Source organism: Nycticebus coucang, chromosome 15 (genome assembly GCF_027406575.1).
Source record: "Nycticebus coucang isolate mNycCou1 chromosome 15, mNycCou1.pri, whole genome shotgun sequence".
Lineage (NCBI taxonomy): Eukaryota > Metazoa > Chordata > Mammalia > Primates > Lorisidae > Nycticebus > Nycticebus coucang.
The window spans coordinates 32,670,642-32,695,708 of NC_069794.1; the positions used below are offsets into that span (position 1 = coordinate 32,670,642).

Below are 25,067 nucleotides of genomic sequence, written 5' to 3' on the forward strand. Positions count from 1 at the left end.
CAAAAGTTTCTGAGTGAGTTTATTTTTGTGGTAGAGGATTGGGCTGGTCATTATGGAGGATAGGTCTGAGAATATCCTGAAGAGCTGGTTTGGTTATGGCAAATTTCTTCAACATATGAATGTCATTAAAGTGCTTAATTTCTCCATCTCTTCATTATTTTCATAAATGAAACTCAGTTTAGCTGGATACGGGATCCGGGGTTGAAAGTTATTTTGTTTTAGGACATTAAATGTCAATGACCATCCTCTTCTGGCTTGAAATTTTTCAGCAGAGAGATTTGCAGACATTCTAATATTCTTCCCTTTGTAGGTAATGAATTTCTTACATCTGGCTGCTTTCAGAATTTTCTCTTTCATATTAACACTAGTGAAGTTAATTATGATATGCCTGTGGAATGTCTTATTTGGATTGAGTCGTGCTGGTGTTCTGAAACTGTCTGCTATCTGAATTTCAGAATGTCTTGGCATGTCTGGAAAATTCTCTTTCATAATTTCATGGAGAAGGGCCTCTGTACCTTGCGAGGCCACTTCATCACTTTCAGGGATTCCAATGAGGCAGATATTAGCCTTCTTCGAATTATCTCAGAGCTCTCTGAGAGAATGGTCTGTTTTTGCTCTCCATTTCTCTTCCTCTTTGAGAGTTTGGGAGTGTTCAAAGCTTTGTCTTCAATGTCAGGAATCCTTTCTTCTGCTTGCTCCACTCTGTTACTGAGGGATTCTACTGTAGTTTTCACATCTTTGAGGGCTGCAAATTCTTGCTTCAGTGCATCAAAATCTTTGGTGGTTTTGTCTTTAAATTTGTTAAATTCTTGAGATAACTTTTGAATTTCTCCTCGAGTATCTGCCTCCCGTGAGGCACCTGCCTGAATCACAAGGACATCTGTATCTGCTCATCCAGGCCACTGCTCTCTGCCTCTATCCAGCAGGGTGGTGAGGCCTGACAACCTCAGGTGCTTGTTGGAGGCTGGGGGGTGTTCGCTCAGTTCCAGCCCCGCCCCTGATTGATATTACTGACAGAACAGAACAACTTTGTGGAATTTGTTTCTGTCCCTGCTAAATTCCTCTGCAGAAGAGAAGCTGTTTTGAGTTCCCAGAACCTGTGCCTCAGGCCCTGTCTTTTCTCCTGCAGGTTTGTATTTGTAGCATGGTCAGCTCTAGCCTCTTGCCTTCCTTTGTGTATAGGCTGATGATCTCTTGAGGGCCAGGTGCGTCTTAGGCTCAGTAAAGTGGTCCTCTGGGTCAGCCCCGCCCTGGGAATTTCCCGGCTCTGCGTGTGTGTTTTCTAGTCCCCACGCTCCACCCAGGCCGGTACCACCATAGGCAGACCCTTTATTCACAAGGCCTGTGTTTCAGTCCCAGATCTGTTCCACGATGGTTGCCTTCTGAGAAGATCCTCAGCCTCCTCTGGTTGCCCGGAAGACAGGGGTTGTGGCTTCAGAATATCCGGGGGTGGGCCATATTGCTGCCAAAAATGGCTGCTGCTCTGTGCCTCAGGGCACTGCCGCTCCAGTGTGGTTCCCTCTCAGCCGACTGTCGTCTCCTTACTCCTGTGCCGCAGAATCAGCACTGACCAGCTGCAGTCTAGGACCTGTCCATACCCCTCGAGAAATCACCCCAGAATCTGGACTCCTGGGGGACAGGCCTCCAGACCTCAGAGTGAGAGTGGAGGGGAGTGCTGGGAGCTCAAAATTGCAGGTCGAAACACCAAACTCATTGAGACCAAATGAGCAAATAAACAGATAAAAAGGCTATCAGACACATAAGCCCACAGATCCACAAACAATCAGAAACACATAGACATACAGACAACAACAACAACAAAACAACTACAATAAAAATAAATATAATCATAAAATAGTTGAGGAAAAAAGGGTAAAAAACATATAAACAAAACAGAAAAACAAAAAACCCTCTAAAAATCTGATGTTAGCACTCTCAGAAACCATAGGAAGGAAAGAATAGGTAGGCAGAAGGGAGAAATAAAAAAGTGGTGTTCATAAAAAAGTTAAAAAGAAGAAAGAAAAAATTAAAAATATTGAAAATAAAAAAATAATAACAATTGATAGTTCCTCCAAGAAAATTATGAGGAAAGAAAGGCACCAACCACAAAAAATATTATTCTTGTATATATGTAGAAATATACATCTATATAGAGACGTAGGTATCAACTTTTGTAGGAATATATTTATAATGCAATATACTTTCTGGACACCAGGTGGCGCTATGAGTGGTTCCCGGGCTTATACCTGATTTCACAGTTTATACTGTTACCACGTAGCCACCCTACCTGGCCTATCGCCATTTTGGAGTTTCTGTAAAAGTTTTTTTCCCTAATTGTTGTGCAACCTTAGCTGCTCTGTTCCAGACAGCACTCCTATCCGACCTCCTAACTCAGTGCAGAAGTCCACGCTTCACAAATCTTTCCACTCTGCTCCCCCAAACTGGCAACTGCAATCAGCTGTGGGGAAGGGTGCTGGCAGCTGCAGGATCTCACTGCCACCACTGCTGTGGTGCACAACCTTATACTCAGTTTTTGTGGCTCTGGAGTTTTGAGTCCAGCCACCTGCCAGTTCGCCGCACAGCCTGAACTGCCAGCCCACACCAATATTCCCCACCAGGAATGGTCCAGTCTATTTAATCACTCCTGCTTTTCTGGGGGAAGGTGCCCGCCATTTTGGACAATTCAAAATGTCTGTTTCCCAGGTGGGATCCTTTCCTTTCAATTTTCCATCAAGGTACTAAGGGTTGCTTAGTACCTTGTGATTCTGAGTGGCTCCCCTTTTGGGTGCATAACTCTGCTCAGGAATAAATTTTCGTCAGTTGGGTTTTGCCAGGAATTGTAAACTGCTGTCCTCCATGAGGGAGGGGCCTGCTGGCCAGCATGGCCAAACAGGAAAAAGCTCTACAACAAAGTCCGTGGTTTTAAATTACACCTCATATACAGCAATCCGCCAAATTGCTGCCCGTCTCCAGCTGTCTGTCCACACCAATAATCCATGTGGGGGAAAGGTCCAGAGCCCCCTTCCTCTCACCTGATGACTTGGGAGAAGTGGGCTACACGTCTGTCCCATCCGCCATCATGCTCTGCCTCTACTTAGGTTTCTTTACCACATCTCATATTTTAGCCACATATTTATATTTTAATAGGGAAATCCTCAAACATAAACTCAGTACTTTTCTCATATTCATGAAAAGAAATACATTATTATTAAAACACACACACAGGCCAGATATATTTGATCATCTTTCTCCTAAAATTATTTCACATTCTGCATGTTGGAGTTGCCAACATCACGGAAGTCCAAATCCTGCTAACAGGCCTGACCTTTCTTTACTGACTTCTGTGTTTTCTTCCTTTCTTCTATTTCCACATTCACTGCCTTGCAAATGAGTTGACCAGGGCATTTCTGCCAAGCATGTGGCTAAACTTCTGTGTAAATAAATCATATAGTCTCTAGCCCTAATTTCTAGTATATAAAATTAATGGCTTGGGTTCTGTTCATGGTTCTGAGTCTTGGTTGCACATTAGAAATACTTTATAAGCTTGAAAAAATGCCCGAGTTCTACCTCAGGCTGATTAAATCAGAATTGAAGGAGCGAAGGGTGTGTTAGGACCAAGGTGTCAATAAAGTTTAAAAGCTCCTCAGTGGTTCTCATTTGCCACTAAGGTTAAGAATAACTTAACTGGAACGCCTGCAAGGTCTAGTCCATTTCTAACATTTCAAGGCTGTGGTTGGACTGGCCTGACATAAACTTTAGACACAGAGCCTACAAAAGCTTAGCTCTCCCACCTTTCTTGAGGCTTAATTATCTCACCTCAAAATTCATTCTTAGAGTTTCTTCCTTCAATTAACTGTGCCATGGGATAGTTGCAAGGCTAGGTTGAATAGACAGAGATATTTAGTCTATCTGTTCTCCATGAATGGCTGTGGAAATAACATCTTATACACTAACTTCCATAAATTCATTTTTTTTTTTTTTTCTGTAGAGACAGAGTCTCACTGTACCGCCCTTGGGTAGAGTGCCGTGGCGTCACACGGCTCACAGCAACCTCTAACTCTTGGGCTTACGCGATTCTCTTGCCTCAGCCTCCCGAGCAGCTGGGACTACAGGCGCCCGCCACAACGCCCGGCTATTTTTTTGTTGCAGTTTGGCCGGGGCTGGGTTTGAACCCGCCACCCTCGGCATATGGGGCCGGCGCCCTACTCACTGAGCCACAGGCGCCGCCCCCATAAATTCATTTTTGACAAAGCTGATAATTAAAAAAGAAAGAGTCAAGGCTGGGTGCGATGGCTCATGCCTGTAATCCTAGCACTCTGGGAGGCCAAGGTGAGTGGATTGCCTAAGCTCAGGAGTTTGAGACCAGCCTAAGCAAGAGTGAGACCCCCATCTCTAAAAGTAAGTAGCTGGGCGTTGTGGCGTGTGCCTGTAGTCCCAGCTACTTGGGAGGCTGAGGCAAGAGAATCGCTTGTACCTAAGAGTTTGAGGTTACTGTGAGCTATGACACCATGGTACTCTAGTGAGGGCAACAAAGTGAGACTCTGTCCCAAATAAAGAAAAAGAGAGGCCAACTCATTAGGATACCAGGGGTGACCTTCTTCTATCAGGGAGACTAATCTGAAAGCCTGTGTGTAGTGCAGAAATACATGCATTTGCTATATTAATCAACACCAGCATCGTCTGAATACACAGTCCATTAATTGCTGCAAGTTTCAGCTTATTTGCTTCCAACCCAATAGGTGCCATTTTCACCTACAATTGTAGCACATCTTTAGCTACTGGGAGTGATTCAGCTCTCACTGGCCTTGGGTATCCATGATGCCTAGACTCCTATTAAAGTTGTTAACTTTGTTATTTATGTATGCTTACTAAATCGGCCTACCAAAGCTAAACTAAAATTATGATTTGTTATAATTGCCAAATTGGGGAAACAATGTAAATGCCCACCAATCCAGGAATGGATTAACAAGCTGTGGTGTGTATATATACCATGGAATACTATACAGCCACTGAAAAAGATGGTGACTTTACATATTTTGTATTAATTTGGATGGAGTTGAAATACATTCTTTTTAGTAAAGCACCATAAGACTGGAGAACCAAGAATCCAATGTACTCAATTCTGATATGAGGACAATTGATGCTAGTATGTGGTCAGGGGATGTGGGGAGGGGGATGTGGGGCCATGGTGTTTGACACACCTCTTGGGGGCAGGACACTATTAATAGAGGGACTTCACCCAGCAAACGTAAGCAGTGTAACCTGGCACATTGTACCCTCAATGATTCCCCAACAATAAATAAATAAATAAAAACGTGATTTGTGGCATTGGCATATCAACCTGAATAGCAGCTTCCCAGTTGGTTTTCTATAGAGGTGAGCCTTTTGCCTTTTCTTCTATGTAAGTGGAAACTAACAGCAGGTACAACGCACAGGACTCCCTCTACGAGCCACATAGCGACTCCAGGGCTGAAAGAGCAGTTGCACCTTGTAAAGAGCTAATGTCTTCATCCGGGAGTGGATCAAGACTACTGTGCTATTAAAATTTACAGTCTCTCCATACAGAAGTTGTAGAGAAACTGCTGCTTCTCCACCATCAGGATGGGAGAACCAAATGTTGGAAAAGGGACTACTCAGAGTCCCCCAAATAACTTCATTTTAAGGTGAACTAACAGATTCTACACAGTGCCCACCTTACTTGTACTTGAATCAGTGTTTTTCAGAATTTTTCATATCAATCTACTATTAGCAGAATTTTAGGAAATATTTTGTGAGTTCTAAAGAAGATAATTCAATCCTTAGAGCCCTATATCCCTGGGAATAAAATATCAATAACTTAAAGCATATTTTGGTAAACATCTAAATACTTCACTTTACAAGAAAAGGAATTTAATATGTGCTATGCTTTCCACTTAACATGTTTCAAAAGCACCTTACCTGTCCAATGTGTCATCAGATCTATACCGACTAATTGTAGCTTTTGGCTCTTGTTTCTCAAGCGCTTTCCTGCAGCAAAAAATAATTACCAAAAGATCAAATAAATTACAAAATAATATTTTACAAAACCTATCAATCATTTAGCAAACTTTTAACCTATTTAGGTAGGAAATATACAAGACAGATTTGAAGTGCCCAAATTTTCCCATTGTTTTTTTTTTAATTGAATAGAATAAATTATGAAAAAAACCCAATTTCCTGTAGTAATAAAGGGTTCTTCTCTGATTCTAATTATTTCTAACTATAGGGTAACATATTCGAATTGGGGACAAACATATGGAAAACAATCCTACATGCAAAATGGTTAATAACTAGTATGTATGCTTGTCTATGTTGCTAATTTCTACATAATAAGAACGCAATCCCTTCTAATCAGTCACGGTAGGCTTGCAGAATTCTAGTAGTGCCATAAGCCAGGACAATGGGTGAAATACTAAAATGGTTTATTTAGCATTCAGCACCGTGGACAGGGTTGAAAGAAAATAACTCACTGTCAGAAGAAAGAGAAGGACAGAGAAGAAAAAAGAAGGAAACAAAAAAAAAAATCTAGAAAAAAATGTATCTGGAAAATGAGAGAAAGGATAGATATGGAAAGAGAAGTAAGGGAGAGAGGGAAAGGAAAGGAAAAGAAGATAGATGAGCCAAACAAGGTTGGTGAAAAAGAAAAGAAAGAAGACGAGAAAATGAGGGAAGGGAGCACAAGAAGCTCAAAAGGAGAAATCACAATCATTGAAGCAGTAAGAACGTCCTGATCAGACTGACTGACCCCACAGAAAAATAGAAACTTGTTTAATGCTTCATACAACCCTGTGAAATAAAGAACGTAAGCTCTTTGGAAGGATGAATTTCAAAGCATGATTTAAATTAAAGCCAACAGATCAAAAGTACTGAATTAGAATAAATACTAAGACTAGATACTCAAGATACAATGTCAAACTCGATGTGGGATGCGTTCACTGAGTGTATATTTGGAGGTCGGCAATATCAAAGCACTATGCCCATGACTATGAAGATGTCTAGAATAAAATAACCGTAGATGCTACACACACGGGGTAGATACACAATATAGGTACGTGTGTATATCCGAAGGCACAAAGTGGTCAGCATCATAAAATACGTTCAGGTAAAGAGCGAGGAAGTTCTAAGCTGAGTTCTATGTGTAAAACTGATGGATGGGGTGAGTTTGAGCTGAGCCTTGGAAGATTAATAGATGTGAACATTTGAAACCGAGGTAAAGAGAACAGTATCAGTTAGGGCTAGAAAAAAAGTAAAGAAAAATGCCTAGGGGCGGCGCCTGTGGCTCAAGGAGTAGGGCACCGGTCCCATATGCTGGAGGTGGCGGGTTCAAACCCAGCCCCGGCCAAAAAAAAAAAAAAGAAAAATGCCTAATACAGCTCCCCACGTTTTTAAGGAAATCTTGAAGGAGACCATGGTGCAGCACGCCATCGTGTGTAATGTATGAAAGCAGACAGGCTATGGAGGGCCTGCTGACTCCTTATACTAGACAGCCTTCAACAGGTTCTATCATTTCGTATCTGTGTTCTTTCTAGTGCTTATCACAAGACATATTTTTACATTGTGTTATTTGTACTCTGTTACTCTCTCCCTCACCTTCGGAAGCAGAGTCTCTGGAAGGAGGGAGTTCTTTTCATCTCTAGTCCTTAGCACAGAGTTCAGCTCACAGTAGGCATCTCATAACATGATTTGTCTACCAGCCTTATCTGACATATTTAAGTAATCCACCAAAGATGTACACAAAAATCTCCTAGTCTGTAGATAATATGAAGCTGTTATCTAAGGTTAGGAGAATAGATTGCTTATTTTTCTTTTCTTTCATCTTCAGTCTTCGGTCTTGCCTGCTCTTGGCATACTTGTCCTCTCTGGGAAGGGCTCCCCTCCCTGCTCTGTGCCAGTCTTGCCCACTTGAGGAACTTTTCCTCTAATTCTTTAAGCAGCAGCAGCAACACTAAAGCTCTTCCTTGGTGAGGTCTCCAGTTATTCAGACACAGTTTCTTCCCTCTCTAGTCCCATAGTGCACATGCCTCTACAATAGCACTTTTCATGGTAAATTTTAGTCTTTTATTTTAATTTATGGATCATTTTTCATGAATGCAAGAGCTCTTAAGGTCAAAGATTGTGACTTATGCATCTTTGTGTTCCTGGCACTTTGGCACAATGCCAGCACACAGTAGGTCATCCAAAACAGCCATTGAACGAACATCACATCACATCAAAGTGAAAACAGTGGGAAAATGACAAGTGACATGATTTGAGCAAGTGCCAGGAGAAAACAATCTGCCTTACTCTTTCAGGGAGATACAGTATGTGATATCAGCTATAGAGCTTAGAAATTGTTGTTTCCAAAGATAAAAGCTTAATATGCTACGTCAGTCAAAATTCTGGCCATCAAAAGGAAGGGTCCAGGCAGCCAATGTAATTTAAAGTACAAAATAGACATGAAAAGCACTGAGCTCCTATTATCCTAACGTATACTATGTGAATACTAAGAATATGAAGCTTAGTTTTCACTATCACACTTTAAAATTAGTATGTGTGTTCTTGAGTAGTTCCAGAGAGGGGTAAATGAAATGGAGGGTGTCATTTCCTGGTGGCTGAACTCAAACACTGAGCCTCTTCTTGCTTGGTGAGAAGAATTGGGGCCAAATGAGAATCAGGCTGTAATCCTCAAAATCACAACAATTAGGAGAGGACCTAGGCAGAGAGTCTGCGGGATCACAGAACAGCCAATCAGCTGAACTGAGGCTCATACCAGGAAAATGGTATGTCTACTTTGTAGAGAGGAAAAAGAGTCGAGAGAAATATACAGATAAAAGTTTCCAAAATAGACGTTTTCAAGGCCTCTACTTAACTTTTTAAAATATGCACCATGAAAAACAATCATATTTCTTAATACTTAATCATATTAAGTAGCTCTTGGTGCCGGGCACCTTGGTTCACTCCTATAATCCCAGCACTCTGGGCGGCTGAAGCAGATGGATCGCCCAACCTCAGGAGTTTGAGACCAACCCGAGCAAGAGCGAGATCCCATCTCCACCAAAAAATAAATAAATAAATAAATAAATAAATAAAAACAGAAAAAATAGCCAGGTATAGTGGCACACACTTGTGGTCCTAGCTACTTGGGAAGCTTGCTCAAGCCTAAGAGTTTGAGGTTGCTGTGAGTTACAATAATACCACAGTAACAGAGTGAGACTCTCCCTCAAAATTAAAAAAAAAAAAAAAGGACAATAAGCTACAAGACCAGGAGACCAGATAAAACTTGTACCTGATACATAATTAGGTCCTTCTGATGGGCGTGGGTCTTTGTATGCATTCCAAGTACAGATGAGTTTTAATAAGAGTGTATCTATTTACTTGATCAATCTGAGATGATTTATACCATTGCAATAACAAATTCTGTCTGAATTTCCCTTCCAATTTGCATTTGGAAGTCTATTTGCCACTAAGAATCAGTGTTTTCCCACAAGCCCTGGAATGTCCACAAAGAAATGTACTCTAGAAGCAAAAGCAAGGGAACTCTAGAGTTAGTATTTCTGTATTTAAGATTCTTTCCCCTAAGGTTCAGCAGTGTCTTGCCCAGTTACATTCCTGTAAGAGCCCTTAGTCCATGGCTGCTCACGAAGACCACCTCAGTGCAGGGATAGAGGGGTGATGTTCTGCCTCTAAGACATAGTTCTCACAGACCAGAGCCAGAGAAGCACACTGCCCTGTGGTAAGTCCTGATGATATTAGATTCTTCCTCACATGCTCAGAATGTCAGGGAAAGCTTGAGACTGGCTATAAATACTAAGCTGTCTTGAATAGGTTTCTCTCAAAACTACCATCTTTGTGCTTCTGCCAACAGTATAACTTGTCTGAACACTCACCTGTCCAAGGCATCGTGGGAGTTGTGTCTGCTGAGCACCACCCTACCGTAATTCTCATCTCTACAGAGAAAGAATGAAATTATGTCACATAAAAAGTTGCCACAGTATTTGCTAAGCACTGAATGAGACAGACAGGAGAGAGAGCTTCCAATTTGGCGGAAGGTTAATTTGTTTCACTTCAGGCATAAGAACACAACTATATATCTATCTTAACCAGTCACCACATGAAAGAGCATGGCAAAAAGAAACAAGTTTGTCTGTACAAATGATCATTTATCCCATGAGATTACCGCATGATTCAACAATGAATGAGTGTTTTCTTTTATTTTGTTTATCTGAGTGTGGGAACATGAGGCTACCTACTTTATATACATAAGAAGAGTCCTTTTTTCTGCAGGAAGGCAAATACAAATGCTTTCTACAAATATTGTTTGAATTTAATGAAGCCCATTATATCTGGATATGTTGGTGGACTTGACAGTTTTCCTTGATAAAATGTAGGAAAAGAAGTACCAATATATGTAGTTGAGAAGATTGATCATTCGCAGGAGATTTAGTCCATTTTGAACCATGAGAATACATAGTTTGTTCTGTTTTGTCTTTACCTCTACAAATTAGATAGGGAAGACATTGTCATATCCAATTCACAGATGAAGAAATTGATCGGGGATTTTACGTCTTTTCTAAGACCACAAGGTTACCAAGTGACAGAGTGGGTCTAGGACCTAGACTTTTTATTCCAAATCTTTGCTTTTTCTAGTAATCAACCATGCAACAGAACCGTCATACATAAAACCCCAAAGCCATATCTTTCTTTATCTAGTGGACCTGAAAGTACAGGCAATTTCAGGAAATGTCAAAACATGTAGTGGGCCTCTGGACTTGAACCAAGGCAGAAAGTAGATTATCTAAGCCTTTTTCATGTCAACCCAACCAAACCTGCCATACCACATTTTTTCCTGGTTCTTCTCCACTAACATTACTCAACGCTCGGGAATCATTTTCAATTAAGCTATAAAATAACTGTAGTAGACAATTAAAAGAAAAGATGAGTCGTGAAACTGAAATAATGCCAGCAAATATACACCCGCAAGACCCCACGAGAACTAACTTTCTCATCCTTTTTGGGTTTCTCTTCCTAAAACTTGCCAGAGAGTAGTAGATACCCATTCTTACCCAAAGAAGAATCATAACACACAGCCCAGAACGGGGCCAGTGGGAGTCAGGAAAGCATGAAAGCTAATTCCCCCTTCATTCAGCAGCTGCCGTGCTGTCCAAGCAGCTTCCCCGGGTTTTTTAGAGAGTCATGCCTGGCATAAAAGCCACATTCCTACCTACCGTGGTTGTCTTATACATCCTCTCTTCATCCATCTGTGTAAATCTTTGCAATCCAAAATTTATGGTCTACATTGGATGTCACATTACCACAACAGAAACATAGAAATGCCATATTAGGCTCTTACGGAAGTAATGAGTGCTGTTTCATGGAAGGAAATGATTGTTATCCAATAATGCTCACTCCAAAAAAATGGTGTGAGTCTCCAAATACCTCTACATTTCCTTACTGTAATAAGATTCAATGATATAAATTAATAGATATTTTTATTTAACATTCACAAGGATGCCCCTCAAATAACCACATATGAACAGTTTTTAGGCAGTTTAGAGTATGTATTCTTATCATTCAGGATTTCTCAACTTCAGGTCTATTGACATTCAGGGTTTGATAATTTTTTGTTGTAGAGGCTGCCCCTATGCATTGTAGAATGGTTTGAAACATCCCTGATCTATACCCATCAAATGCCAGCAGTGTTCCCCAGTTTTGCAATAAAAATGTCTTCCCACTTTTCCAAATGTCCCCTGATTAAGAAGCACTTGTGTAATGGAAAGACTATAAACCATGCTAAAATCTCAACTCTGCCATTTAATAATTATGTGCCATTGAGCAAGTTACTTAACCTCACTGAGCCTTAGTTTCTCTTCTATAAAATGAGGATCTAATATCCACCTTGTGTGTTTGATGTGAGAGTTAAAGAGGCTTTATATATAAAGTATCTAGCATCAAGCTGGACAATAAGGAAATCGGAAAATATATGCATTTATATATAAAATACAGTGTATACATAATTTATAATAAATATATATGGTCTGGACAAATATACATTATGTATAAATTTATGTAAGTGATGAGGCTATGTGCTCAGAGAAGACAAAACTTATTTGATGGTAAGCACTTTCCCTTACAGCAGTGGTTCTCAACCTTCCTAATGCCGTGGCCCTGTCGCGACCCACAGGTTGAGAACCGCTGCCTTATAGACTAATAGTGCATTGCCCACCTTTTCAATACCTAGAGTTAAATAGCCAGCTGAGACTAAAACAAGTTGGGAATTTATTATTAAATTTGTAAGTTTGGAATTATACTATTATGTGTTTGGTTTTTATTTATTTATTTATTTATTTATAGACACAGTCTCGCTTTATCGCCTTCAGTAAAGTGCTGTGGCGTCACAGCTCACCGCGACCTCCAATTCCTGGGCTTAGGCGATTCTCTTGCCTCAGTCTTCCGAGTAGCTGGGACTACAGGCGCCCACCACAACACCCGGCTATTTTTTGTTGCAGTTTGACCGGGTCCAGGTTTGAATCTGCCACCCTTGGTATTTGGGGCCGGTGCCCTACTCACTGAGCCACAGGCGCTGCCCCATTATATGTTTGTATTAACTAACATGAACTACATATCAAAAATCTCCTTATCATGGATTAACTGTCACCTTTTTGGGAACTGGAAAGTCATGTTTGTTTGCTTTTCTGGTTTATCAAGTAAGCACAAACACCTATTCTAGGTGACAACTATCCGCTCTCTCAATAGTGATTCATATTCTCTTCTGCATGTGGATATTAAAAATGGTAGAGATATAATAGAACAAATTTATGCTTGCTAAATCTTACCAAAATTTAGATCACGCAACAAAAGTGTTTTTAAAAGAAAGTGTTTGCTTTTCAGACAGCCATTAGCTTCCCAAAAACAGAACACTTCTCACAGCTCATCCATCCCACCCACCACGCCCCAGACCCTCTTACTTTTCTTCTTCAGGACGTTTCTTTATCCAGCTATTATCCTGTAAGAAAGTTCTTCTTTTGTTCACTTCGTGAAATTCCTGTTGCCTCAGCCTGGCCCCCTGCGTGGAACTCTTCATGTCTACAAAGAGAAACATGAAAACTTGGGAGATGTAACAGTGTAAGGCTGAGTGTGGGCTTGTTAACCTGAGTATCTGGAGGAGAGCATCTTGCAAGTCTAGTACAGCTTCCAAGTAGGATGCACCAGCAAGAAAGAACAAATCCACACCCCGTAATAAAAGATAACACATACAGCTGGACACATGCCAACTGAAACTGCAGCTCCTGAGGCCCCATCCAGCTCCTGGGAAGGCACAACCACCACCCTGGAATAAACCAAGCCAGAGTTCGGAAGACTGGCCATTTTACTCAATAATAAACACCCCTCAGAAGGACACCCAAGACTGTTTTTATAGTACCAGTAAACAATAGTCAGCAAGTCCTGGTGCATTTGATTATAAGTAACTTAATTCTTTGATCTCGTGAGAGCCAGAAGCATAGAATGTCACATTAAAAATAATTGTATTGATTTGCAAAAATTTCTTTGAATCACAATTACGTGAGCAAAAGCTGTAGCCCTCCTTTTCTTAATCCTCACTTTGGTGATGCTAATTCAATCAGACTTGTTTCTTAAGCACTCAATAGCTGTATTAAAGAATTAGGATCTGTTAGTTGTTTTTTTTTAGATCTTTCAGTTTTCTGAGTAAGAGAAACATCATCTACATTACCATTTCCTATGGGAGACGTTTTTCTCAAAGCAAAATTGGACATGCTGCCTTCCAGTAAGGACCTAAAAGAAAAAGGGCAACATGAGAAAGCACAAGAATAGCTAAGAATCTGCAAAAGACTGTTTCATGGAGAACACATTTCAATGACATTGACAAAGTCACGCGATCTGGCATAACAAATACACAATAGAAAGTGCTCCCTGAGAACCTGAGAGTCTGTTGATTCCAACGTACTTATTTTACAAATGAAGAAAATGAGGCCCAGGGCATTTAGTGTCCCCAATGTTATGTAACAAGCAATTGGGTGAATCAACCACCAATTAAATCACTCTTTCAATCAGTAAATGGGTATTTAGTACCTACAGTGGGCCTGGTTAGGAGCTGGGGACAAAAAAGATGAGTTAGAGAAGTGTCTGGTCATAGTCAAGGGGGAGAGGGAGACATTGCGGTACCCACAGCACAGGGTGAGGAATGCGCAGAGAGGGGCACATCTGCTCCTTCTCAGGGATGGCAGAGCAAACTCAAGCAACCAATACATTACTACAGCATTTTACAAAGACATGGCCAACATGTAAAGAATCTTTTGTAAATATTTTGTAAAATTTTGTCATCAATATTTTGTAAATAAAGGTACATGTAGCTATAGTTTCCCTTTTTCCCTATGCATGGTGACTTCATGGGCAACTTCTGGGACACTCTGTGGATGAGAAGGAGCCAGATGTGTGAAAATCATAGATCCAAGCCAACACTGGTCATGTCAGGCAACCACATGGGAAAGCTCCAAGTACCTCAGCTCCGACCTGCCACTACTGGAAAAGCTTTAGGAAGTTAAGGTAAACCATAGTTCCAGTTCATCTAGGACTGACCTAGCTCCCCAGAGCTGAATTACGACTGTGTGGCACTCTGCACAGCCCCTTCTTATACACATACATCCACACACACAAACTAAAAATTACATTTGTGACTATTATATTCATACTATGTTAGTGTGAATATAATCTAGGCTGGCTTCATTATTATTACTTTCATATTTTTCTTTTGCCGTTGAAAGTAATTAAAATGGAACACTTCTGTGGTCTTAAATGCATCAGGGCCTCAGGGCTTGGTAGCTACAGGCTCATGAGTGTACCTTCTCTGAAGACTTGCCCTTAGCATAATTGATTAGCTTCCCACACACTACAGACTGCAGCCAGGCTTGTGCCACTCAGTCCCTGACCTGTGCCCTATTTGTCTTCAATATATTACTTGACAGGGCAATTACTAATAGCATGGTATTAGAAAGACCTGCATTTAAATGATGCTATTTACTGACCATGTGATCTTGGATATGTTATTAGCTCAGGTCCCTGATCTGTAAAATGAGATAAAATCAAGCGATTATGAGGATCAAATGAAATAACACATGTAAAGTATCTTAATTATTGTCCAACATATAGTAGATGTCCATAATTCTTAATGGCATGACTCTACTCTATCATCATGGAAAGCAAAGAACCAAGACATAGGAGAGACATGGTTGGATGTGGGGAAGGACAGCAAGTGGAACAGACTTGAACTTGCAGTTGGGCACACAGGCAACACCAGGGAGCCACTAGCTGGCCATGTTGCATTAACTTTGGCAGAAAAGAAGATAAAAAGGCACCTAAAGGCAAACTTAAAATTCAACTAATCATTACTTTTATGCCTGTCTGGTAGTGCTTCCCAGGATTCTTGGCTGCCTGATTTCCTGTTTCTAACTGGGCACTGATAAATTCTTTTCCTTTTAGGTGATGAAGACCAGGAGAATTCTCAGCTGTTTGAACTGGGGCTCTGAGGTGGTCAATGTGTGCTGAATGCATATTTGATGATACATTTGCAGAGATCACAAATTTGATTGTAAGACAAAAAGGGCACAGTAAATAAAGAAAATCTGCTTATTTGTCTGTCTCCGAGTATCCAGAGGGCAAGGCTGAAGTCTTTCCCTTCTATTCCCAGCTTCTGGGACAGAGAAGGTTCTCCCTGGAGGCTTGTTATTGGCGGAATGTTGTCCCTCCAAAATTCATATGCCGAAGTCTAAGCCCCAGTGCCTCAGAATGTGACTGTATTTGGAGATAAGTCCTTTAAAGAAATAATCAAGTAAAAATGAGACCCTTAGGGTGAACATTAATTTAATCTGACTGGTGACCTTATAAGGATAGAAAATTGGGAAACACAAAAAGACACCAGAGAAAAGGCCATGCGAGGACAGAGCAAGAAGGTGGCCAGCTGGAGCCAAGGAGAGGGGCCTCAGGAGAAACCAATTTTGTTTGCACCTTGACCTTGGATTTCCAGTCTCCAGAATGGTAAGACAATGATCTCTTTTGTGGCGTTTTGTTATAGGAGCCTTAGCAAACTAATACAGTCCTTACCGAAAAACTGATCTAAACATTTCTGAAATAGCCAAATCATTTAAAGAGCCTTGCTCCATGCTGCCCCTGCTTGTGTCTTCAATTGTCTAACTGCACAGGGCAGTCACTAATACACAAATGTTGAGCCCCTTCTGTGAATAGGGTACCTCCCAGGCATTGCCTTTCATGTAAATCTACAGAGTGGCTACTACTCCAATTCCCAAATAGGACAACTGGGGTTCAGGGAGAGTATGCAACATATCCAAGGTGTTAAGAGGCAATGTCAGTCTTCTAATCCTCAGCAACCAGAAATAATGTTCATCATGAGTCACTGCAAGAATAACCAGGGCCCTGGTACTATAGCAAGAGAGGGGTCATGGATAGCATTCACCTGCCTCATCCTGGACATCTCACTTTTTGGAAGTCCCATGAGCTCTCCCCAGTGCTTGGCTCCAGGAGAACCATGGCAGCCTCTCGAGGAGCCATTGCAGCAACAAACTTTCACAGGACAGGCATCTCTGTGTATTCCGGGATAGTCTCTTGGTTATAAAACAAAGGTCCACACAAAGTCTTGTACATGAGTGGTCACAGTAGCACACGGTAGCCAAAAAATTGCAAACAACCCAAATGCCTATCAATGGATGAATGGATGTATAATGTGGTATATTCATACAATAGACTATTACTCACCAATAAGAAGGAATGAATGGTTTTCATGATACAACATAGATGAGGCTTGAAACATTGGGCTTAATGAAAGAGGCCAAATATAGAAGATGACATAGTAGATGATGCCATTTATATGAAATTACAGAATAGTCAAATCCATGAGAAGAATAGTAGGTTGGTGTTTGCCAGGGTTTGAAGGACAGAAAAATGGAGAGTGACTACTAACAGGGATGGGTTTCTTTTGGGGGTAAAGAATGTTCTGGAATTAAATAGTGGTAATGGCTGCACAACCATGTGTGTGTGAGCATGTGTGTATTTTAAAACACTGAATTTTACATTTTAAAATGGTAAATTTTATGGTATATGTATTATATCTCAACTAAAAAAAAAAAAAAACCTGGCAGCAGACACAGGCCATCTCTGAGCTAGAGAGAGTAAAGATACATCAAAAGGACCTTTGTGGGTTTTTGTCAGAATAAATGGAATTCGATTCTATTTCACAAATTATATCAGGATCTCAAGGACTTGTGTATCTCCATCCACTTCTAATGCTTGGATAAACATCTGTATCAATCCTAAACTGGTATCTTGAAGAAACCAGGGATCATTCATCATGGTGGACCAGAAAACATGCTCTTGGAACTGAGTTATACAAGTCACTGTTAAGCCCAGGTTAATAATGACAAACAGGACTTGGCTCCCATGGAACTCATGAGAAGACGCAATATAATATCTAAACACACCTATTTAGAAACATCCAAATTTAAGCCTTTCCAACTCCTGATCGGACCCATTTTCCATCTGTGGCTTGCAAACAGGGTCACCTATTGTACAAGAAAGCAGAAATGAGAGCTACAAGAAAAAAGTCAACCCCAGGCAAGAGCATGTCTGTGTGAAATAACAATCGGGTAGAGCAGACTATGTGACAATAAAAGAGCATCATATTCTACCACACTACCAAAACATTGGATAAAGTGTTTTCTTTTATTTCAGTTGAATGCATGCTATTTAAAAAATATATATTATAGTCCAGGTGCAGTGGCTCATGCCTGTAATCATAACACTCCAGGAGTGCTAAGGTGGATTGTTTGAGCTCAGGAGTTTGAGACCAGCCTGAGCAAGAGCAAGACAACCCCCCCTACCCCATCTCTAGTAAAAATAGAGAAACTAGCCAGGTGTTGTGGTGGGCACCTGTGATCCCAGTTACTTGGGACATGAGAGGATCACTTGAACCCAGGAGTCTCAAGTTATGTGAGCTATGACACCATGGCATTCCACACAGGGCAACAGAGTGAGACTCTGTCTCAAAAAAAAACAAACATTAATGTACACAGCTATGATTTAATAAAAACAACAACAACAACAACAAAAACCAGGGTGGCCATAAAGTTTTGTGTGCAGTTTTAAATTACATGGTATTTTAAATTGCACACAAAACTTTATGCCCACCCTGTGTGTGTGTGTCTGGATATCATATCTATGTAGACATATATAGTACATATTTAGTAAATATATAGTATATAGAAACATTTTATTTATAAAATAAGTATACAACATAAATAGCTATCCCCGTAACAATAAACTTGAAATTCAATTTTTGGAAAATGCACTTACATTCATTGAAACACATAACTCATCTTATGCATACCTTATTACTTAGGCCAGCCTCCATGAATAGAGATCCTCTGCATGTGGAAACTTCCCTTATCTTCTTGCAGAAGGTTCAAGTTGCACACTGGATCTGTGTAGACTTCCTGCCCACCTCAAGGTCTACACTCCTTTCCTCCCCATTAGATCTCTTCCTTATCTTCCCTTTCTGCCCCAGAACTTGCCATTGCTCTCAAACTCCCAAAATCTATCTGACCCTCATTGCGTCAAGATCCTTCTAGGAGCCAATCAAAAGTAAAATATGCTTAAACATGTCCCATGTTAACATGCTGGTGGTGGAATGGAGGAAACCTGATGGCCCTGGGCTGGAAAGCCTCAGGCTGAGTTCTGGCTTTGCTGCTCATCAGCTACTTGGACCAAGTCTCTGCTTTGCTCTGCAAAGTGGGGGTTACTTCAATTTCAAAAGGTTATTATAGAAAATAAATGAGACAATCCTTTGTAAACTCTAAATTACTATAAAATCATCTAAAGCATTATCATTGTGTGAACTCTCCAACTCTCCTCCTTATCCAGCAGAGCCTAACGAAGCAGCAGATGCCTGGGTTGGAAGGAGGACTGAGGTGGGATCTCTACCAAGGAAACTCAAAAACCTAAGGGATTTAATTTGATAACAATGCTGAGTGCTTTCCTTCTGAAATTAAAATGACTACTAATGGAAATTAAATTTTTTGTATCAAATTTACATGTTGCAAGGCAGCAATGTCAGATGGTCCAAGCCAGACAAGGTCTGCCCTTCAGACCTCTCTTTCCTCTTTGGCACCTCCCCTACGCCTCCCCATAGCCTCCCTCAGCCCTGCCTGCTTTTCCCCTAAGGACCCATTGGCTATGCATCAATCCATCTCACTCCTCTCAGCTCATCTGGTGGCCCTGTAGCCATTTCTAGAAGCTATTATCTTAAGCCTCTAGGGTTGAAGGTCCTGTTTCATCAGCTTCTACTTCCACAGACATTTGACCACAGTGGAATCCTTTCCAGCTTGCCCAGGACTTAAAACAGTATTTATTACATATAGTATATAAGGCTATTTCTCTTATTGTTATTAAAAATGTTATTAAAAATGAAATGACAAATGTTTGAGAAGATGCACACGCTAATTACCCTGATCTGATCACTACACATTCTGTACATTGGAATGTCACTATGTACCCCCTGAATATGTACAATTATTATTTGTCAATTCAACAAATAAAAATAGGTCACCAACAGAAATCAATGTGAATAATACCTTGTTAAAAACGCCCTTGTGCAGAATGGGTAAGAGATTATAAATTTCTCAAATGGATAGTGTCAAAAAAAAAAAAAAATGCTGCCAAATTTCGCCTTTACCTAATTCTTTCAAGGAATTATGTATTACCAGAACTGAGGTTCTCCTGACTTTCAGAGCTACTCAACAAACAATGAAACTTTAGTAGCCTAAGTTAAATTAACTAGAACTATTTCTAAGTGCCATCTTTTAGTTTCATTCCAATTAAGTTTTTAACTTTTCATGAAAAAGATGATAGTCTAATCTTGGCACCTCAGAAGGCTGTTGCTAGTACATATGCCTGTTCTTTACAAACTATACTTTACAAGTGGAATATTATGGGAAAAGAATATGAAACTGCCTCTTTTATGTGGGGAACTATGAAAGCTTACCTTTAAATCACTCAATGTGCAAATTGAGATCTCTAATGGGAAAATCATGATGTCAAAATCCATAAGGATAGAGGGGGAAAAAATCTTCTCAACTTCTGGCCTGTCTTCCATTTCCTCTTTGTGGCCAAACATGGTGAACAGCTAGTTTTCATCTACTGCCTACAGCCTCAGCCCAAATACATGTCTTTAGGTTCTAGATGAAATCACTCTGCCTAAGTGCTGAATCATGAAATCAATTAATTTTTTTAGTTTTTTTTTTTTTATGTATTTGAAAGTATTAGCATCCCCTAGTTCCTTCTTTTTTTTTTTTTTCCTCTCACTATGTTACCCTCAGTAGAGTGCCATAGCATCACAGCTCCCAGCAACCTCAAACTCTTGGGCTTATGCAATTCTCTTGCCTCAGCCTCCTAGTAGCTGGCAGTACAGGCGCCCACCACAATGCCTGGCTATTTTTGTTGTTGTCGTTGTTGTTGTTGTTGTTATCATTGTTGTTTAGCAAGCCCTGGTGCATGTGGCCGGTGCCCTAACCCACTGGGCATGGGTGCTGGGCCATTAGCATCCCCTAGTTCTTAAATTTGTCTTCTTTTCAGCATCTCATGTCCCTATGGTCTTTCTCAACTTCCTTTAGTATCTTCTATTTTTAATAATAGCACTTTCCCTGGGAGCATTTAGGTCCATTAGGTGACCCATTATCTCCCTAGCCCCAGCTATTGCTGTCCTAGTGCCAAGAACTCCCCAGGCCATCTCCCAGCTCAGCTCTAACCATTTTTTTTTTTTTTATCATCTTTCGAGTCCTCTCAGTACAAAGACGTTTTAGATCTCACTTTTTCTTCCTACCTAAGGGCAAAATGCCTCTTGGCTTACCTGATAATGTCTTTACCTTTCCCTGCTTTCTCTTAAGACTGTATAAGCTAAGAAACTAAAATTGGTAAGGGAAAGGCACATAGAGAAAAAAGAATAGAAAAAGTAAGGCAGTCAGGGGAAGTACAGCAGAATGTATATTAACAAAATAAAGGATGAGGGAAGAAAAGAGAAAAAAACTGAGACAAAGATTCATTCAGTCTGCTGATATTTAGAGTCATGTGCTAATTACAGCTTTATTGACTTTTGCATGTATTGTCTTATTTAGTCCTCACACAGTGCTTTTAGGATGTTACTATTATTAGCTCATTCTGTACCTACAGTAAACCTTAGGACAAGGGAGTCCCGTGAAGTCAGAGTCTCTTTGCAGAAGGCTAAGGCTAGAGATGCGGATGTGGGCAGTGGGAGAAATTAGTTTTTTTCTGGACAGGAATCTCCGAATCAGTAGTATATGCCTCAGGTTATATAACTATTGGGTTACACAGTTAGGATCCAAACCCAAATCAACTGGTACCCGTCTCAGAAGCCCAGGAAACAGGCAGAAAGGTACTCTGCTAAAGAAATAGTGAAGAGAATAACAACCTCTTTGCAGTACAGATCTGTGATGGATTTCAACCAAGACCAAGGGTTGGAGCCAGCTTCTCTGATCATTTCACCAAAGCATCATGAGACCAGCACAACATGACAGCTGGATATTTTTAACTGCTCCAAAATCTCTCAATGTTATCAAACCTCTGATGTACTTATGTAAATTGCTGTCTTTTTGGAAATACCAAATGTGAATAGTTGCCTAGGGTAAGTCTCGATAGCAATGGAGAGCATAAAAAGGCTAAAGTACAATTAGAAAAGAAATATAGCAAAAATGTCTCAAAAATGGCCCAAAGTGGCAAATGGCTCTGGTAGCATCCATCTGTGCATATGGAACTGTCCTGGGGGTTTCATGGCCTATTAACAGTGCCAGACATACTGCTACTTGTTTCCAGAAATCACTGAAGTAGGGAAAATCCTTAGGAACTCCCAAAGGACAAATGCTGTAGAACCATTTTCAATAGAAGAATAAGAGAGACCAAATAATTACAAACCTATAGACAGAAGCATTATCTTTTGGAAAATAAATAAGACAAACCATCAAACAACTAATTACTACATAAAGGAACATGAAATACTGGGTAAGGAGAAAACAAATAGGGCTTCATGAAGTGTAAATGTTAACATGTCCATTTAAATTAAGTTCTACATGGTCTACCAGACATGAACAACTGTGTTTAGCCTCAATACACAGCGTGAAAGGAAATCCAAAAATGACCAGGCTGGTAAAGACCTATTTACCTGCTACAGTGGTTAGAAATCAGCTATTTCTTTGGTCACACAGCTGAGTTTGGGATATTTTCCACTGACAGTGAAAAGAATGTAGCACAGATGGGACTTTTTAACTACCCAGATGTTTGTTTGCTACCAATTTTCTGAGTCACATAAGGCCCCACCATGAAATTTTTTCACTAAAGATTTTTGTTTTTAATAGATGATCCTCACCTGCTTTTGTTTCCACCTCTCGTCTTTTCTTCAAGTTTTAGCTTGACAGTGTTCTACTTTCTGGGACAATTATCTATTTCATTTTTCAAAATACACTGGTCTAATATTCACTAATAAAGCCAGTAAAACTATCTATCACCTGAGCCCCATCATGGGCTATTTCCAGTTCTGGCTGAAAATATTTGTTAGATAAATGAAACCTCAAATTTTGACCACAGACTATCAGCCAATAGCCTGTTAGTTATGTTGAATACTCTACTGTATTTCATGTTCACAAAAGCTCTTTCATTCTTTATCCCAATTTTATACAAGTATAGTCTTTCTCATTAGATCAGTAATAGATGCTCATTATATAACATGTGTATAACGTGTGGAAAATACAAGAAAGCATAACAAAGAAAAATAATCAGACACTTTTCATCCATCATTGTTACTTTCTTTCGTTCATAATTGCCCTTTTGTTTCTTAAATAACCACACAAAAATCTTCGACCACATTGTTATTTTCTTTGGATGGATCCTTAGATGTGAACCTACTTGCCAAGGAGTATCATTTCTAAAATATTCTCGATTCCTATCATCAAGTTTCTTTCCATATATCTTATTCTAGTTTATAATTCAGTAGCAGCTTGTGAATGTTGTGGAGATAAAAGTGACTCCATCTTGAATGCTAACTTGCCATGTTGACTTCTGAATAAATCCAGTCCCTGAATCCTTCCTGATTTCTATTTTATTTACTATTCTCAGTGTAAGAACATGTCAACCTTGATATTATAACACAAATTATAGGCTATTGTGCAGATAGTCTTCTTGCCTGTTCTGGGAAGTTGCCCTTAATTACCTTGCACAGAGTATGTACTCCCTTTCCCTATGATATAGAAGCTATGGGTCTGGGGGTAACAGGTGGAAAGATTTACCTGTCTTGTAGCCCCAAGACCACACCTCTATCTATAAGCTGCCCCAATAAAACATCTTTTGCCCACAACCATGATTTCTCTGCCTTGTCCTTTGGCTTCCCAGCTCCTTCAGCACTGGGGGCCACTTTGCCCTTTCAGGGAATAAGTGTCCACATGTTTGCCAGCATTCAGAACAATCATCTTAATCTCTTTAATAAATTTAATACATGAAAGTAGAACTTTTTGCTTTCATTGTTTATTTTCCATTACTTTATTTGTTATTTTGCATCTTTTTGTAAATTATTTATTATTATTACATGTTTCTTATTGATTTCTTGTTTTCTTTATAAATCAGAAACATTCATCTTTGTTTTCCCAGTTTTTCGTTTAGCTTCTGATTCTGATTTTTGGGGGGGTTTTAATTTACATTCTCTATCTTGCCCTGTGTGATTTCTTCCACCCTTTAAAAATCTCTGTAGGCAAGTCACAAAGTTGCAGATGCTGGCATGAATGTGGTGAGAAGGGAATGCTTTTACACTGTTGGTGGGACTGCAATCTAATACAGCCTCTTTGAAAAGAAGTATTGGGAATCCTCAAAGAACTCAAAATAGACCTTCCACTTGATCCCACAATCCCGTTACTAAGCATCTACCCCAAAGAAAGAAAATCATTTTATTATAAGGACAGCTGCACTAGATTGTTTTTCCTGGCTCAATTTACAATTGCCAAGATGTGGAAACAACCTAACTGCCCATCAACCCAGGAATGAACTAACAAACTGTGGTATATGTATACTATGGACTATCATTCAGCCACAAAAAAGATGGAGACTTTACATCTTTCATGTGAACCTGGATGGAGTCGAAACACATTCTTTTTAGTAAAGTGATCACAAGGAAGGAAAAGCAAGTATCTAATGTACTCAATCTAATATGAAGCCAGTAGACAATACAATATACACCAAGATAAGACAAAAACTCAATTCAATTCAGGTTGGGGGGAGGAAGAAGTAGGGAGTGATTGGTGTGCTCCCACTTAATGGGCATGCCTCCTGGGTGCAGGACACAGCTATAATAGGGACTCTACCTAACAAGTGCAAACATTGTAACCTAATTCCGTGGTCTCAACCTTCCTGATGCCATGATGCATTTTCATTGTTACAAAGGGTTTGCAACTCACAGGTTGAGAACTGCTGACCTAATTGTTTATACCTTCATATTAATCTGAAAGAAAAAAAAAAGATCTCTATAGACCATCCAGGAAGCTTTTTTCTTTTTTTTTTTTTTGTGGTTTTTGGCTGGGGCTGGGTTTGAACCCGCCACCTCCAGCATATGGGATCGGCGCCCTACTCCTTGAGCCACAGGCGCCGCCCAGGAAGCTTTTTTCTAATCTCAAAATCCAAGTGATCATGAAGCCCTATAACTACTCCTAAATATCTCACAGTTATATATTTTTCTATTTTTAAGATACCAGTTCAAACTACCATAATTTCCTGACTATTGTTAAACAGCTTCCCACCTGACACACAGGTCATTTCTTTTTTTTTGTTTGTTTGTTTGTTTTATTGTTGGGGATTCATTGAGGGTACAATAAGCCAGGTTACACTGATTGCATTTGTTAGGTAAAGTCTCTCTTGCAATCATGTCTTGCCCCCAGAAGGTGTGGCACACACCAAGGCCCCACCCCCTCCCTCCTTCCCTCTCTGCTTTCTAATCC

General features: G+C 40.1%; 1 protein-coding gene across 5 annotated transcripts in view; it reads right to left on the bottom strand.

Moving 5' to 3' along the window:
- SCEL (sciellin) overlaps positions 1-25,067 on the bottom strand; it is a 342,117-nt gene that overhangs the window by 80,297 nt on the left and 236,753 nt on the right. For 4 of the 5 annotated variants that reach the window (XM_053563450.1, XM_053563449.1, XM_053563453.1 and 1 more), the window contains 4 exons: positions 13,727-13,788; positions 12,963-13,080; positions 9,885-9,944; positions 5,938-6,006 (listed from right to left, as the gene is read on the bottom strand). In XM_053563450.1, the coding sequence (XP_053419425.1) occupies positions 5,938-6,006; positions 9,885-9,944; positions 12,963-13,080; positions 13,727-13,788 (309 nt within the window). Of the gene's footprint in view, positions 1-5,937; positions 6,007-9,884; positions 9,945-12,962; positions 13,081-13,726; positions 13,789-18,409; positions 19,433-25,067 lie in introns of those variants that run through there. The other variant, XM_053563454.1, reaches the window with a different exon arrangement.